Source organism: Dryobates pubescens, chromosome 3, assembly GCF_014839835.1.
Source record: "Dryobates pubescens isolate bDryPub1 chromosome 3, bDryPub1.pri, whole genome shotgun sequence".
NCBI classification, from domain to species: Eukaryota; Metazoa; Chordata; class Aves; order Piciformes; family Picidae; genus Dryobates; species Dryobates pubescens.
The window spans coordinates 43755205-43767593 of NC_071614.1; the positions used below are offsets into that span (position 1 = coordinate 43755205).

Genomic DNA, 12389 nt, shown 5'->3' on the forward strand with positions numbered 1-12389 from the left:
TATGCTTGAAATTGGATTTTATCTTTGTTTTAGACCACTTGATTCACTGCTGCAAACTAAACTGCTATAAAGACTAATGCATTTGGCCTTTCAAAGGGGGGGATAGTGTTTTCTATTTAGTGCAACTTGCTACTAATTCTTGTGGGCACACCCTCAAATCAAGATGTGGTCTTGTTAGAGTGAAGGCTGAAATACCTTAAGTGCTGTATGTGTATATAAAGGGCTGCTTTAAAAAGGCAACAAGTTGGAGGTTGTTCAGTGCTTACATGTTTCTAAGTCACCTAACTGCCAGACCTTGCTGTCTCAAGTTGTGAATTTGATAATGCTGCCTAATAAATCCTTTCTGCCTTTTTTAGGATGTCTGTGGAGAAACCTCCATGCGGATTCCAGTTATTGACACATCAAGATCACAGGTATTATTTATTGTGACTTTATTTATAGGTAAAGCCAAGGCTAGAATTTTTATGTACAAAATCTTACATGTTATTAATTCTTGGACACTTGTATCTAAGTTGCTAAGCTTTTGTACATCACACAATTCTGTGTCATGTAAACTGTTCTGAAATGGAGGATTAGAAGACTGCAAGTTATCTGGACAGTATTGATGTTCTCGTTTTCCTGAAACATAGATCTGAGCAGAATGTTAGCTTTCTCTATTAGGCTGTTGAGCAGCTTCCAACACATTCCTCTCCCCTCTGGGAATATAATTGCCTCAACTGATGCTGTGAAAGAAAAGTGCAGTGGAGAAAATGGTCTTTCTCTGTAAACTGGTGAGAGCTGAAGTGATGTGGTGAAAAATCCTCTGTAGCTATTTGGGCTTGGGCCATATTGCTTAAAACATAAAGAATGTTGTTAATATTTACCTAGGAAAGGGTTTATCTGCTGCTACTTCTGAATCAATTAATTTAAAACTTTCTTTTTTTACCTTTGTGGCATCTTTTTGTGTGTTTTAGAGGCTCTCCAGTAAAGAACTCCCAGATTCATCATCTCCTGTTCCAACAAACAGTATTCGTATTATTAAAAGATCCATCAAACTTACCCTTAACGGGTAACCAGTATCTCTTCTAGGTAAAGGTGATGAAAACTGCATGTTTAATGATCTGTATTATCAGTGTGTACTGTGCTTACTAACAAAGTATGGGAGGTTACTGTTGCCCTACTGCAACTGGCCGGTTAATATCATGTTTTATTGTATTGTTAGATGCTTGCTTGGTTTTGACCTACTCTTTGCATGCTCTTGTAACAGTTATCTTTGTTAATCTTAAGTCTGACCTGTAACTAGCTGAAACAGCTTCTGAAAAAGCCACAAAAAAGCACCTGTCCTGTGACTTGAATGTCTGTAAACAGGGTTAACCTAGTCACTGCAACCACATTCTGGTTTCAAGTGTAAATGAACATGCTTGTATTAATTTGTGTTCTCCTTGTTCATGTTCATATATTGTTCTTTAATTTTTCATTTGGCACGTACACCCCTGTGCATTTGACACTGGGGCACAGCTTCCTTAGCTGGTAGCTTTCCACAGCCCATCACAGCCATGTACCACACAAGTTCTGCCTCCCATGGAGGCCTGTAAATAATTAAAATATTGAAGTAAACACAGCAGAAGATTCTACCAATTTATGGGGATGATGCCATGTTATCTGTTTTTTGTCCAGCATGGAAACTGAGGGATTTGTTGTTGTTGTCATTGGGTAGTAAAACTAAACTCAGAAACACATGTTTTAACATTGCAGTAGCTGGGTCTATTGGGATAATACTACCCACATGCAAGCTGCAGCTATGAAAGCAACTGGCATGCAGAAAGTGGTTCCAGAGAAACCCTGAAAGCTGTTCTAAATGGTTACAGGAAAGCTTGTAGTAGTCTTAAGTCCAGGTCTGTAAATTGATAACCCTGCTTACCCAGATACGTGCATTAAGATTTTTTTTTTTGAGGGGTGGGAACAGATTCTGATTGTATGAAACACATTGTTACCTCTCTATTATAATTTCTTTATAATTTGGTGGTTTTGTAAATGAAATTGTATGTTTTTTTTTCCCCAGAGTATTTTTGTATGCCCTGAAAAATACTACCTTCCAAAGAGAAATTTAAAATCTTCAGGTTTTGGTTTTTTGTTTGTTTGGGTTTTTTTTTAAATGCAAATGTGATCTGCTTAAAATACCAAACTACTAATCAACTGTAAGTCAAGGGGGCAGTGCTATACACACACAGTGTTCTACAAAATGGTACTGTCATGCTAGAGTACATCTGAAGAGACTGGGAGTACTACCTGCTTGCTTCTAGAATTTCCAGGTTTGAATTAACGCTATCTGAATAGTGTAGTTTGCAAACTGCAGTGACAGCTGAACTCCTAGTGTGGACAGCAGATACCCCTGAATCCTTTTAAGATTAATTGCTTGGCTTAAACAACAGTTCTGAGTTCTGATTGCTTTTAAGCATCCACCTAAACCTTAGTGATAAGAGCAACAGACTATAAAGGAGTAAGAAGAGCCATGTATATTGGAAGGTCTCCATGCTCTTGCATTCCACCTTCTGCTAGTATTCCAAACTTGTAGAGAAAGTATGACTATGCTTATCACAATATACTTAATTTTTTCCCATTCTTCCCCCTCCCCTCCCAAAACTTAGACTGAAAGGTGTAGGTTTAGTCACATGTTAAAATACAGAAACAGTACCCATGTTACTTAAGTGGCTTTTAGAAGAACTACACCTTGAGTTTATAAAATTGTTACCTTCCTTTTGTGATCGGTGTTAAAACCATGGTATTTAAATATTGTTAAGTCAGTGCACTAGTTACAGTAGCTACACAACTTCAGCACCTATGTAAATAAAAATACATTGTGGATTTGAAGGAATCAAGACTGGAGTAGGTAATAAGAAACACAGTGAAGCAAACACAAAAAGTGTTTTGTAGCAATCTAGAGCCCTGTAATATTACCATGCTTTAAACATTCTTCCACTTCAGTATTTCAGCACATGTATTTATGCAACTAGTCTCTACCTAATAGACATTAGACATTGAACATATATACCTTTACACAGACTGATTTTTCTTTTAATGCACTTGCTTTTTAGTGATCTTTTAATTGCTTTTCTTTGTTTTTTTTTTCCCTCTCACTCTTGGGCTTTAAGAAGTGGTGTAGAAAGAAGTTTAGATTAATAGTTTCTTGGATCCAGCATAGGTGAGATTACACACTTTATCTTAATATACCTGCCTCAATGCTTGGCCCAGTGGTGAGTGACATCAGTGTTCTGGGGTTTCCCTGGATGTTACAGAAGTTTGATATTACCCTGGGACTAGTCAAATTAGACATCAGTTTTTAACTGTAACGATACGATCTTTTCTGTTTGGTGGGTTTTTTGTTTGTTTGTTTTTTCTGGAGCAGGTCAAGTTCCTCATGAATAAAGACTCGGTGATGGAGGCTTTCTTCCTGCAAACTTTGCTCTTTTCTTATCTGCTTGTTTTGCTGATGGCTGTATATGTGGCTTGGAGATCCAGATGGAATGGGTGAGGGATGCATGATGCATCTGCAGAAGGAGGAGTAGCTCTGTGTTGAAATTCTGTGGTCAGTAACTTTATGCAAGAAATTCCATTGCAGGAATTAACATCTCTTGGTTTTGCTTATTAGATATAAGCAAAGAAACACTTAATGTGCAACAGCAGAAGTGGAGGTGACTTCAGTGGATATCCATGTAAAGAACTAAGCAAGCAATAGAATATTTGCTTTTTGCCTTAACTAGTAAAAGGCAAATTGAAAACTGTTAACCTTGACTTCAGGAGCAAGGGCTTACTTAATGCTGCCTTTATGTAATACTTGGTGACATAAGCTGTTTGGCCTAAAACCCAAGCAAAAACTTCTAGTTGTTTTTGCAGTTACCTCATTGTACTGCTTATGACAAATCCTGTATTCTTTGTTAGTCCAGTAAATGAGAAGCTGTGTTTGTAGTGTGCTGCATACCTGTGTGCAGCTGAAAGGCTAGTAACCACCTTGGGCTGGAGGTGCTCTGTTCCCTGTTTCCTGAGGAAACAAATGGGGATGCCTTGGTCTGAGTATTAACCTGCTCCTGTGAGAAGAGACATCATCTCACCTAGGACTACCCTGGTCAAACGCAGCCTTGCTCTTCCATCCACCTACTGCAACATAGCTGTGGGGACTGTGCGCTGTTTTCCCACTAGGGAGAGCTGTTAGGGTGCCGCGGAGCCTGGCCGAGGTTGCTTCCCACGCTGAGGCTGGTTTCCTGCCGTCGGGCCGTGGCGGGGGAAGGCTGGGGGCCGAGAGCTGCGTGTGCTGTGACGGTGCTGCCATGTGGCTGCTCCACTGTAGTGCTTGGAGGGCGGGCGGTAGGAAATACCATCTGTCACCCCTGACCACCAGCCCGGAGGTGTTGTGGGGACCAGTCACAGCCCCCTACTTCCTGGCAAGCTCCACTAGTGTTTTGCCTTTCCTCAAATCCTGATGGGTCAGGCTGGACTATGCAGAGTACAGTGAAGTGTTTATTAGCCAGGAGTTGAGAAAGTGGGGAGTGGTGGGCTGGTCAGCACTCCTTGCTGCTTCCATAGACTCCTCCGTAGCTGAGGGCTTCGCCAGTCCTCGTTGGAGCAGGCCCAGAGGAGGGTTACAAAAATGATTATGGGGCTGGAACACCTCTGCTACAGGCTGAGAGAATTGGGCTTGTTTAGCCTGGGAAAGAGAAGGCTATTGCAGCCTTTCAGTACTTGGGGCCTATAAGAAAATGGGGACACCTCTTTATCAGAGCCTGTTGAAACAGGACAAGGGGCAATGGTTTTAAACTAAAAGAGGGCAGATTTAGACTACATATAAAGAAGAAATGTTTTGCACTGGTGAAATGTTGACAGATATGTCCAGAGAGGGCAGAAGCCCCATCCCTGGAAACATTCCAGGTCAGGTTGGATGGGGCTCTGAGCGACCTGATCTAGTTGAAGATGTCCTCACTGCAGAGTGTTTGGACTAGAAGACCTTTAGATGTCCTTTCCCCTCCAAAACATTCTGTGATTCTGAGGTCACAAGCTCTGAGCAGGATGCAAGAGCTCAGGGTTCTAGACTGTTGGATCCTGTGTATTTTTCTGGGGGCATCTTAACAGAACAGCAACCTAGGAGCTGATTCTTCTCTTGTTCCAGAAGGTACAACCTGTTACCTTTCAGTTGTCTCACTTTCAAGAAATTGATAGGGGAAAGAAAAACTTGGGACTGCTTGTTCCTGGGCAGTTCCTCTCTTTTGGGAAGACCCTATCTGAAACATCCTGCTCTCTTCACCCAACTTATTCATGTCTCATCTCTTTATTTCATCTGATCTCAGAATTTTGCTTGTCTTTTTCCTTTCTCATAAATCACATCATCTTTTTTTTTTTTTTTTTCATCCAAATCCATGTTGGCTTCCTCTGTATATGAGCAGAGTGGCACTTTATAGTGGGATCATCACTCTATCAGTACAGCAGTCCTGAAACCAGAGAAGAAATAATTCACCTGGTATCAGTGTTATTGTGTGGCACCCAGATGCCTGCTTGCAGGCACCCATTGTAATGGGTTGGGGCAGATCCCCTCCCCACCACAGGCAGAAATAACGACTCAGGCAAACGGATTGCAAAAGTGATGAAAGTTTAAATAGAAAGCAGTGAATGTTACAGAAAACCCAAAGCGCAGTGACAAAGAAAGATCCCATCCCCACCTGAGGGTGCATCCAAAACCCCCAGGGCTCCTTCTTCCCCCTCCCTCTGCTGGGCTAGTCTCAGCTGGCCAGGCCTGAGACTGCCCATCCCCCTGTGGCCTTGGGCCCAATCAGGCCCATGGCCGGGAGATCTCTCCCCCAGTTACCAAGTCTCGGAGAGGGAAGGAAAGAGGAAGTGCCAGACTCCGCACTGGATCTTATAGTGGTGCAAAGAATTATGGTAGGAAATACACAATTTCCTGTGTCCATCCCTCTGGGCTGGACTTCTGGACACAGGAAGTGAATGCACCAGGGGGGCACCCAGCTCAAACTACAACACCCATCCAGCTCACTCCCTGCATTGTGCAATGGAGAAGCTGGTAACATTGCCTACCAAGCAAGTTTGGCCAGCATGTGTAAACTCAAACTTTTCAGAGATTCAGCACATACCCAAATATGTGTATTTCTCAAAGAAATACTGGAAGGACTGGCTGACACACCAGAAGACTGTGCTGCTAGAGAGCTGGGCAGGGAGAAACTTAATGAAATACAACAAAGGCAAGTGCAGAGTGTTACATCTAGGAAAGAACAACCCCATGCACTGGTATAGGTTGGGGACTGACCTGTTGGAGAACAGCAAAGGGGAAAGGGACTGGGGACTCCTGGTGGAGAGAAGAAAAAACATGAGTTGACAATATGCCCTTGTGGCTGAGAAGGCCAATAGCATCCTGGTGTATTAGAAGGGGCGTGCTTAGTAGGTCAAGAAAGGTTCTCTTCCTCTTCTACTCTGCCCTGGTGAGGCTGCAGCTGGAATACTGTATCCAGTTCTGGGCCCCTCAGTACTAGAAGGACAGGGAACTTCTTGAAAGAGTTCAGTGTAGAGCCACAAAGATGATTAAGGAGTGGAACATCTCCCTTATGAGGAAAGGCTGAGGGAGCTGGGTCTCTAGCTCAGAAGAGGAGATTGAGGGGAGAAATAAGTAAAGGGCAAGCGTCAGGAGGATGGAACCAGGCTCAGTGATGTGAGGCTAGGACAAGGGATGCGAGCTGGAGCATAGGATGTTCCAGGTGAACATAAGGGAAAACTTTTTCACTGTGAGGGTCACAGAACACTAGAACAGGCTGCCCAGAGAGGAATTGGAGTTATCTTGTCGGGAGACATTCAAAACCTGCCTGGATGTGCTCCTGTGTGACCTACTCTAGGTGATCCTACTCTTGCAGGATAGTAGATCTAGATGATCTCTCAAGGTCTCCTCCACCCCCTAACATTCTGTGCAATCCCATGATACCAATACAGCCTCTCTACTTAATTTCACATCCCTGTTTCTGAATGTGAAAAAGAGTGTCTTAATAATAAAACTTTTAGAATTCTTTGAATGTTATTAAAGCAGTATGTTTCCCCATGATCATTCTTAGAAATGATTGAATCATGTGCCTTTTGTTTTTCCTAAAACCCAGATGGAGATGTAGTGTATGTAATCATCCTCAATTTTTTTTTATTTTTCTGGCAAACTTGGAGTCACTACAACTGTGGCCTTAAAATAGGAAGTGTTGACTAGCCACAGCCAGTGAAGTAATATGACAAAAATAAAATACACCACTGACTTTAGTTAAAGCTAGAAAATGCCAGATCTTTTTTTTGTCCCTGCAGTTTTAATTCTGCTCCATTTTTCTTGTTTGATTGCTTGGCAATAGCAGAAAGTCTCATAAACCCTTTGTCCAAGCGCATGCACACAAAAAGCAAAGCAAAATCTGTGGGAATCACATGACATTAGAAGCACTTGGCCATAGGCCTTCAGGACTGCTTTGGTATCTTTGATGTGATTTTTATTAGATTGTTTTCTCCCCACATTCTTTGATACCACATTTACATTTTTTTAAGTACAGCCTTTACTACTTGAGCGAGAAGACATAAACCTGTTGCTGGGAGCAATGTAATGGATTTCTAATAATGGAGCTAAAGAAGTAATAGTTACATGTTTTCTGCGGGCATTAGTCCATCAGGAACCAGAAAGTTAGTCCTGCTTCTGAACTGAGCACTTGAAGTATTTCTTTTAAGACTTGCAGCTGATCATTACATTCACTTCTGGTTTTGTGTAGCTGGTGTAGTCTATGTTGGTTTTCCCAGCTCATTTTGAGTGCTTATTTATAGGTCTTTACCCAGACTGTACCTTTTCTGCTCTGTAGGATAACAGCTCTTGGTAGAGTCTACAAAGCAGCAGAGTGTAGGTTTTGCTCAATGCATTTACAACAACAACAACAAAAATCCAATCTGCCAAATCATAAACAACAGGAAGGTCAAGGAAGGTCATATATATATATATGAGTCCATCATCAGTAAATTTGCTGACGACACCAAGCTGGGGGCAGGAGTTGATCTGCTGAAGGGTAGAGAGGCTCTGCAGAGGGACCTCGACAGGCTGGGCAGAGTCCAGCAGCATGAGATTTAACACATCCAAGTGCTGGGTTCTGCACATTGGCCACAACAACCCCATGCAGAGCTACAAGCTGGGGTCAGAGTGGCTGGAGAGCAGTCAGGCAGAGAGGGACCTGGGGGTGCTGGTTGACGGTAGACTGAACATGAGCCTGCAGTGTGCCCAGGCACCTAAGAGGGCCAATGGCATCCTGGCCTGCATCAGGAACAGTGTGGCCAGCAGGAGCAGGGAGGTCATTCTGCCCCTGTACACTGCACTGGTTAGGCCGCACCTTGAGTACTGTGTCCAGTTCTGGGCCCCTCAGTTTAGGAAGGATGTTGACTTGCTGGAACGAGTCCAGAGAAGAGCAACGAAGTTGGTGAGGGGCTTGGAACACAAGCCCTACGAGGAGAGGCTGGGGGAGCTGGGGTTGCTTAGCCTGGAGAAGAGGAGACTCAGTGGTGACCTTATTGCTCTCTACAACTACCTGAAGGGAGGTTGTAGAGAGACGGATGTTGGTCTCTTCTCCCAGGCAGCCAGTACCAGAACAAGAGGACACAGTCTCAGGCTGCACCAGGGGAGGTTCAGGCTGGATGTTAGGAAAAAGTTCTATACAGAGAGAGTGATTGCCCATTGGAATGGGCTGCCTGGGGAGGTGGTGGAGTCGCCATCATTGGAGGTTTTCAGGAGAAGACTTGATGGGGTGCTTGGTGCTGTGGGTTAGATGTTTGGGTGGTGTTGGATTGGTTGATGGGTTGGACGCGATGATCTTGAAGGTCTCTTCCAACCTGGTTTATTCCATGTATTATATATATATATATAAAAATTTAGTATAGTGGTTGTTTGCAGTTATTTAGTTAAAAAACACCAAATGGAACAAAAGTGTACCTCTGGGAGTTGCATTTTGAGGAAAATTACTGTGTTGCAAACAGCAATGAGAAGACAGGGAATCCCCTGTTTCTGTTCCCTGATCACCTATTAAATCACTGGGCTACACCAGATGCTAAGTTGTGCAAGTACAGAGATGCTTACTGTAACTCAGGGTAAATGTTGGGCCTGCAAGGTTGTAAACCTGCTTATTAAATTATCTTCCTGTTATGGAAATAAGTAATCAACAGTGTTAATTTTTCTCTTTCATTCTTAATATGTTGTGACTTCAAGTGAGGAAAACTCACTAAATGTAAGTTCTCAATTTTCTTCAGACTGTGCTTTACACTTGTTTTCAGTTCACCTTTCAGCTGAGGTGGACTAGGCAGCAGCCCAACTAGTGAGCTCGAATAGAGGTTCGTATGTTCAGCCTCAAATCTTGTGTATGTGTGTTCAGCCTTAAAGGTCATCCCTGATTTTAGTGGCTGTGATGTCAGTGGGGAAACTCTGCTGCACTTTTGTTTGTCCTTGTGTGAAGGTCAAATAAAAGCCAAGTGACTACTTAGAAAAACTTCAGGCTTCAGCATAGAAACTAACCACAGCTTCTTAGCGACTCTTAAGCAAGACTTCATTATTTCATCAGCTTCTGCTTGTATGTGAACTTGGGTCTTCTCTCCTTACTGTTCCTTTAGCTTGGGTTGCTTTTGTTTTCAGCTACTTCCTCTGGTGCAGCTACTCAAGCTGCACCAGGGAAAGCTTAGGCTCGAGGTGAGGAGAAAGTTACAATTGCATACCCCATGACAGTGTAGGAGGCTTTGTGCTTAAGATGTGTGGTGGGTTTTTGCCATGCCTTTAAAATTTAGCTGCCATAAAGGCCTTGGGCATCACAAAATCCCGTTGAACTGCATGAACTGGAGGGGCTCTGTTGCTTGGTGAAACATGAATCCCTAAGCTGTGTGTTCCAGACTACAAGACAGAGCAGCATACGACATGGATTTGCTTCCAACTCACAGCTGTGTTACCACATTTTTTTAAGCATGCATTTTAGTCCCAAACTTATCCCCATTTAGATCCACTGCTAGAAATTACTCTTGCCTTCAGTAAAAGCAAAATCATTTCATTTAGGGAAGAGTTGTAGGTATTAAGTCAATTGAATTATGAATATTACGTATGTGAACTGGTATATCTGAATGACAGTTTACAGCAAGTTGCTGGGAGCCATCTCCCTTACAATACTTACATGAATGTTGTGTTTGCAGGGATGTGTGTTTAATATCACTCAGACAAAATTCTAGACAGCCTAAGTGGAAGCTTTACCTGTAAGAAAGATGATTCATTAGGTTTGTGACAGTTCATTGCTATGAATATTAAAATTGTGGCCATGCAATAATACAAACTTACTCCTGTAATCAGAGATTGTGCTTGCTCACTGTACTGAACAATGAGCCTCCAGGGCCCAAGAATGTACTATTGCTTAATGAGTTGCATAAAGCCCCTCAAAAGTGAAAGAACTCAGTTGAAGAAAGGTGATGTACCCCTTCTCTCTAGCTTTAGGAGTATGAATCTTGCTAGATTTCTTGAATAAAGCTGTTGAGCAGTCTTTGCTGCTTGAGCATCTCCCTCTCTATTCAGCCCTAGTTAGACCATATCTCAGATATTGTGTACAGTTCTACGTTCCCCAGTTCAAGAGGCACAGGGAACTACTGAAGAGAATTCAACAGAGACCTCCAAGGATGATTAAGGGACTGGAGCTTCTCTCTTACAAGGAAAGACTGAGAGACCTGGGGTTGTTTAGTCTGGATAAGGCAAGGCTGGGAGGGAACCTTATGAATATCTACAAATATCTGAAGGCTGGATGTCAGGAGGATGGAGTCGGTCTCTTTTCAGTGATACCCAATGATAGGATGAGGGACAACGGATGTGAAGTCAATCACAGGAAATTCCATCTCAACATGAGAATTTTTACTGTGAAGGTGATGGAGTACTGGAACCAGCTGCCCAGAGAGGTGGTGGAGTCTCCTTCTCTAGAGATCCTCAAAACCTGTCTGGCTCCTATGTAACCTGCCCTAAGCGGTCCTGCTTTGCAAGGGGGTCTCTTCCAACCCCTAGCAGTCTATGATTCTATGTTATGAGCAAAGATGGAGACACTTGTAATGGGAGCCATAGAATTCTGTCTCCTTTCCATCTTACTGAGCCAGAACAGGAATTTATGAAGGTACCAAACTCCTGTTTGTAAGGCACTGCTGTGCACACTGCATTAGGAAGCTCTGGGTTGGAAGACAGACAGGGTTTTTTTTGGTAAAACTTGAAAGAATTGCAGGTTAGACTCTGTATTAAGGGAAGGGTATTACAGAGGAGAGAGAACTGGGCAGGATTGATAGAGGGGCTATGGTCACTATTAAGGAGAAGGATAAAATTAGTTGTTCAGCAGGAGCTAATTTTCTGTTTATATTCTCATAAACAATATTCTGTTTGGGGTTTTTATCACTTTAGTGTGTTCATACCCAGCATGCTTTAATCTTCTTTTTCTTTCCTGGCTGGAGACTTCTGCTTCATCATCTGTGGTGAATCAACTGTTTGTATATAGGTAAGGAGCCAAACACTGTTAAACAGAGCAAAAATAACACAGCATTTATTTGCCCCTGTTTTTTGTTATTTCAAATTAATTACAGGGATATTTATACGGCAGGGTTGTTGACCACACAAATATGGGTTGTTCATAATACATATAGTCTGGGAGAAACTGTAATTGCTATGCTAACTATAATTTATTCTGTGGTTCCGTTCAGCTATATATTTATTTTTCTGTTCTTCTTCTAGGGACACTAGTAAACATTCTTCCAAGCAGGGATAGTAATGATGAGACAGTAATTGTCTGAGTAAATTATCCAGGTGGCCTACTTCCCATTTTTTCATTTCCCACATTTCTGGTGTCCTTTGGCATCAGAACAGAAGTATATGTTAGTCCTGGGCTACGTGAATAAAAGGTTCTGTCTACATTACAATTGGAAACGTCAGGTGACATGGTTTCAGCTTGACCAATTACAGCAAGTGCTGTTTTGTAAATGAGGTTTTAACTGTGTTGCAAGTGTGAACTGACCAAGTTCTTTAGTAAGGGGGTCACTTGTAACAGGTTTTTTTGTGTGTGTGGTATGTGATGTAGGTCACAGGAATATTTGCAGAAGAAGAAGTGCTACAACTGCATAGCACTGTTTTCCCCCGTTGACACTGAAGCTTAAAGATGCATATTCAGGAGGCAAAACCACAATACCACGTGTAACTAAGATATATAAAAGGAATATAAATTATAATTAAAAAAAAAAAAAAGTCACAAAATGACAGGGATTTTTTGAAGAAACATTTTAATTCTTTCAGGTTTACTTATTGGCAGGCTTTTTGTACCCTGAGAGCTGCCTGCTGTTGGGGAGAGGAGGAGTAGTAG

General features: G+C 42.3%; 1 protein-coding gene across 1 annotated transcript in view; it reads left to right on the forward strand.

The window, feature by feature from the left end:
- The window catches only part of PAPOLG (poly(A) polymerase gamma), a 35583-nt gene that overhangs the window by 12885 nt on the left and 10309 nt on the right, over positions 1-12389 (forward strand). Inside the window, exons 21-22 of the mRNA XM_054180177.1 lie at positions 357-413; positions 954-1048. Coding sequence (XP_054036152.1) covers positions 357-413; positions 954-1048 — 152 coding nt within the window. The remainder of the gene's footprint in view (positions 1-356; positions 414-953; positions 1049-12389) is intronic.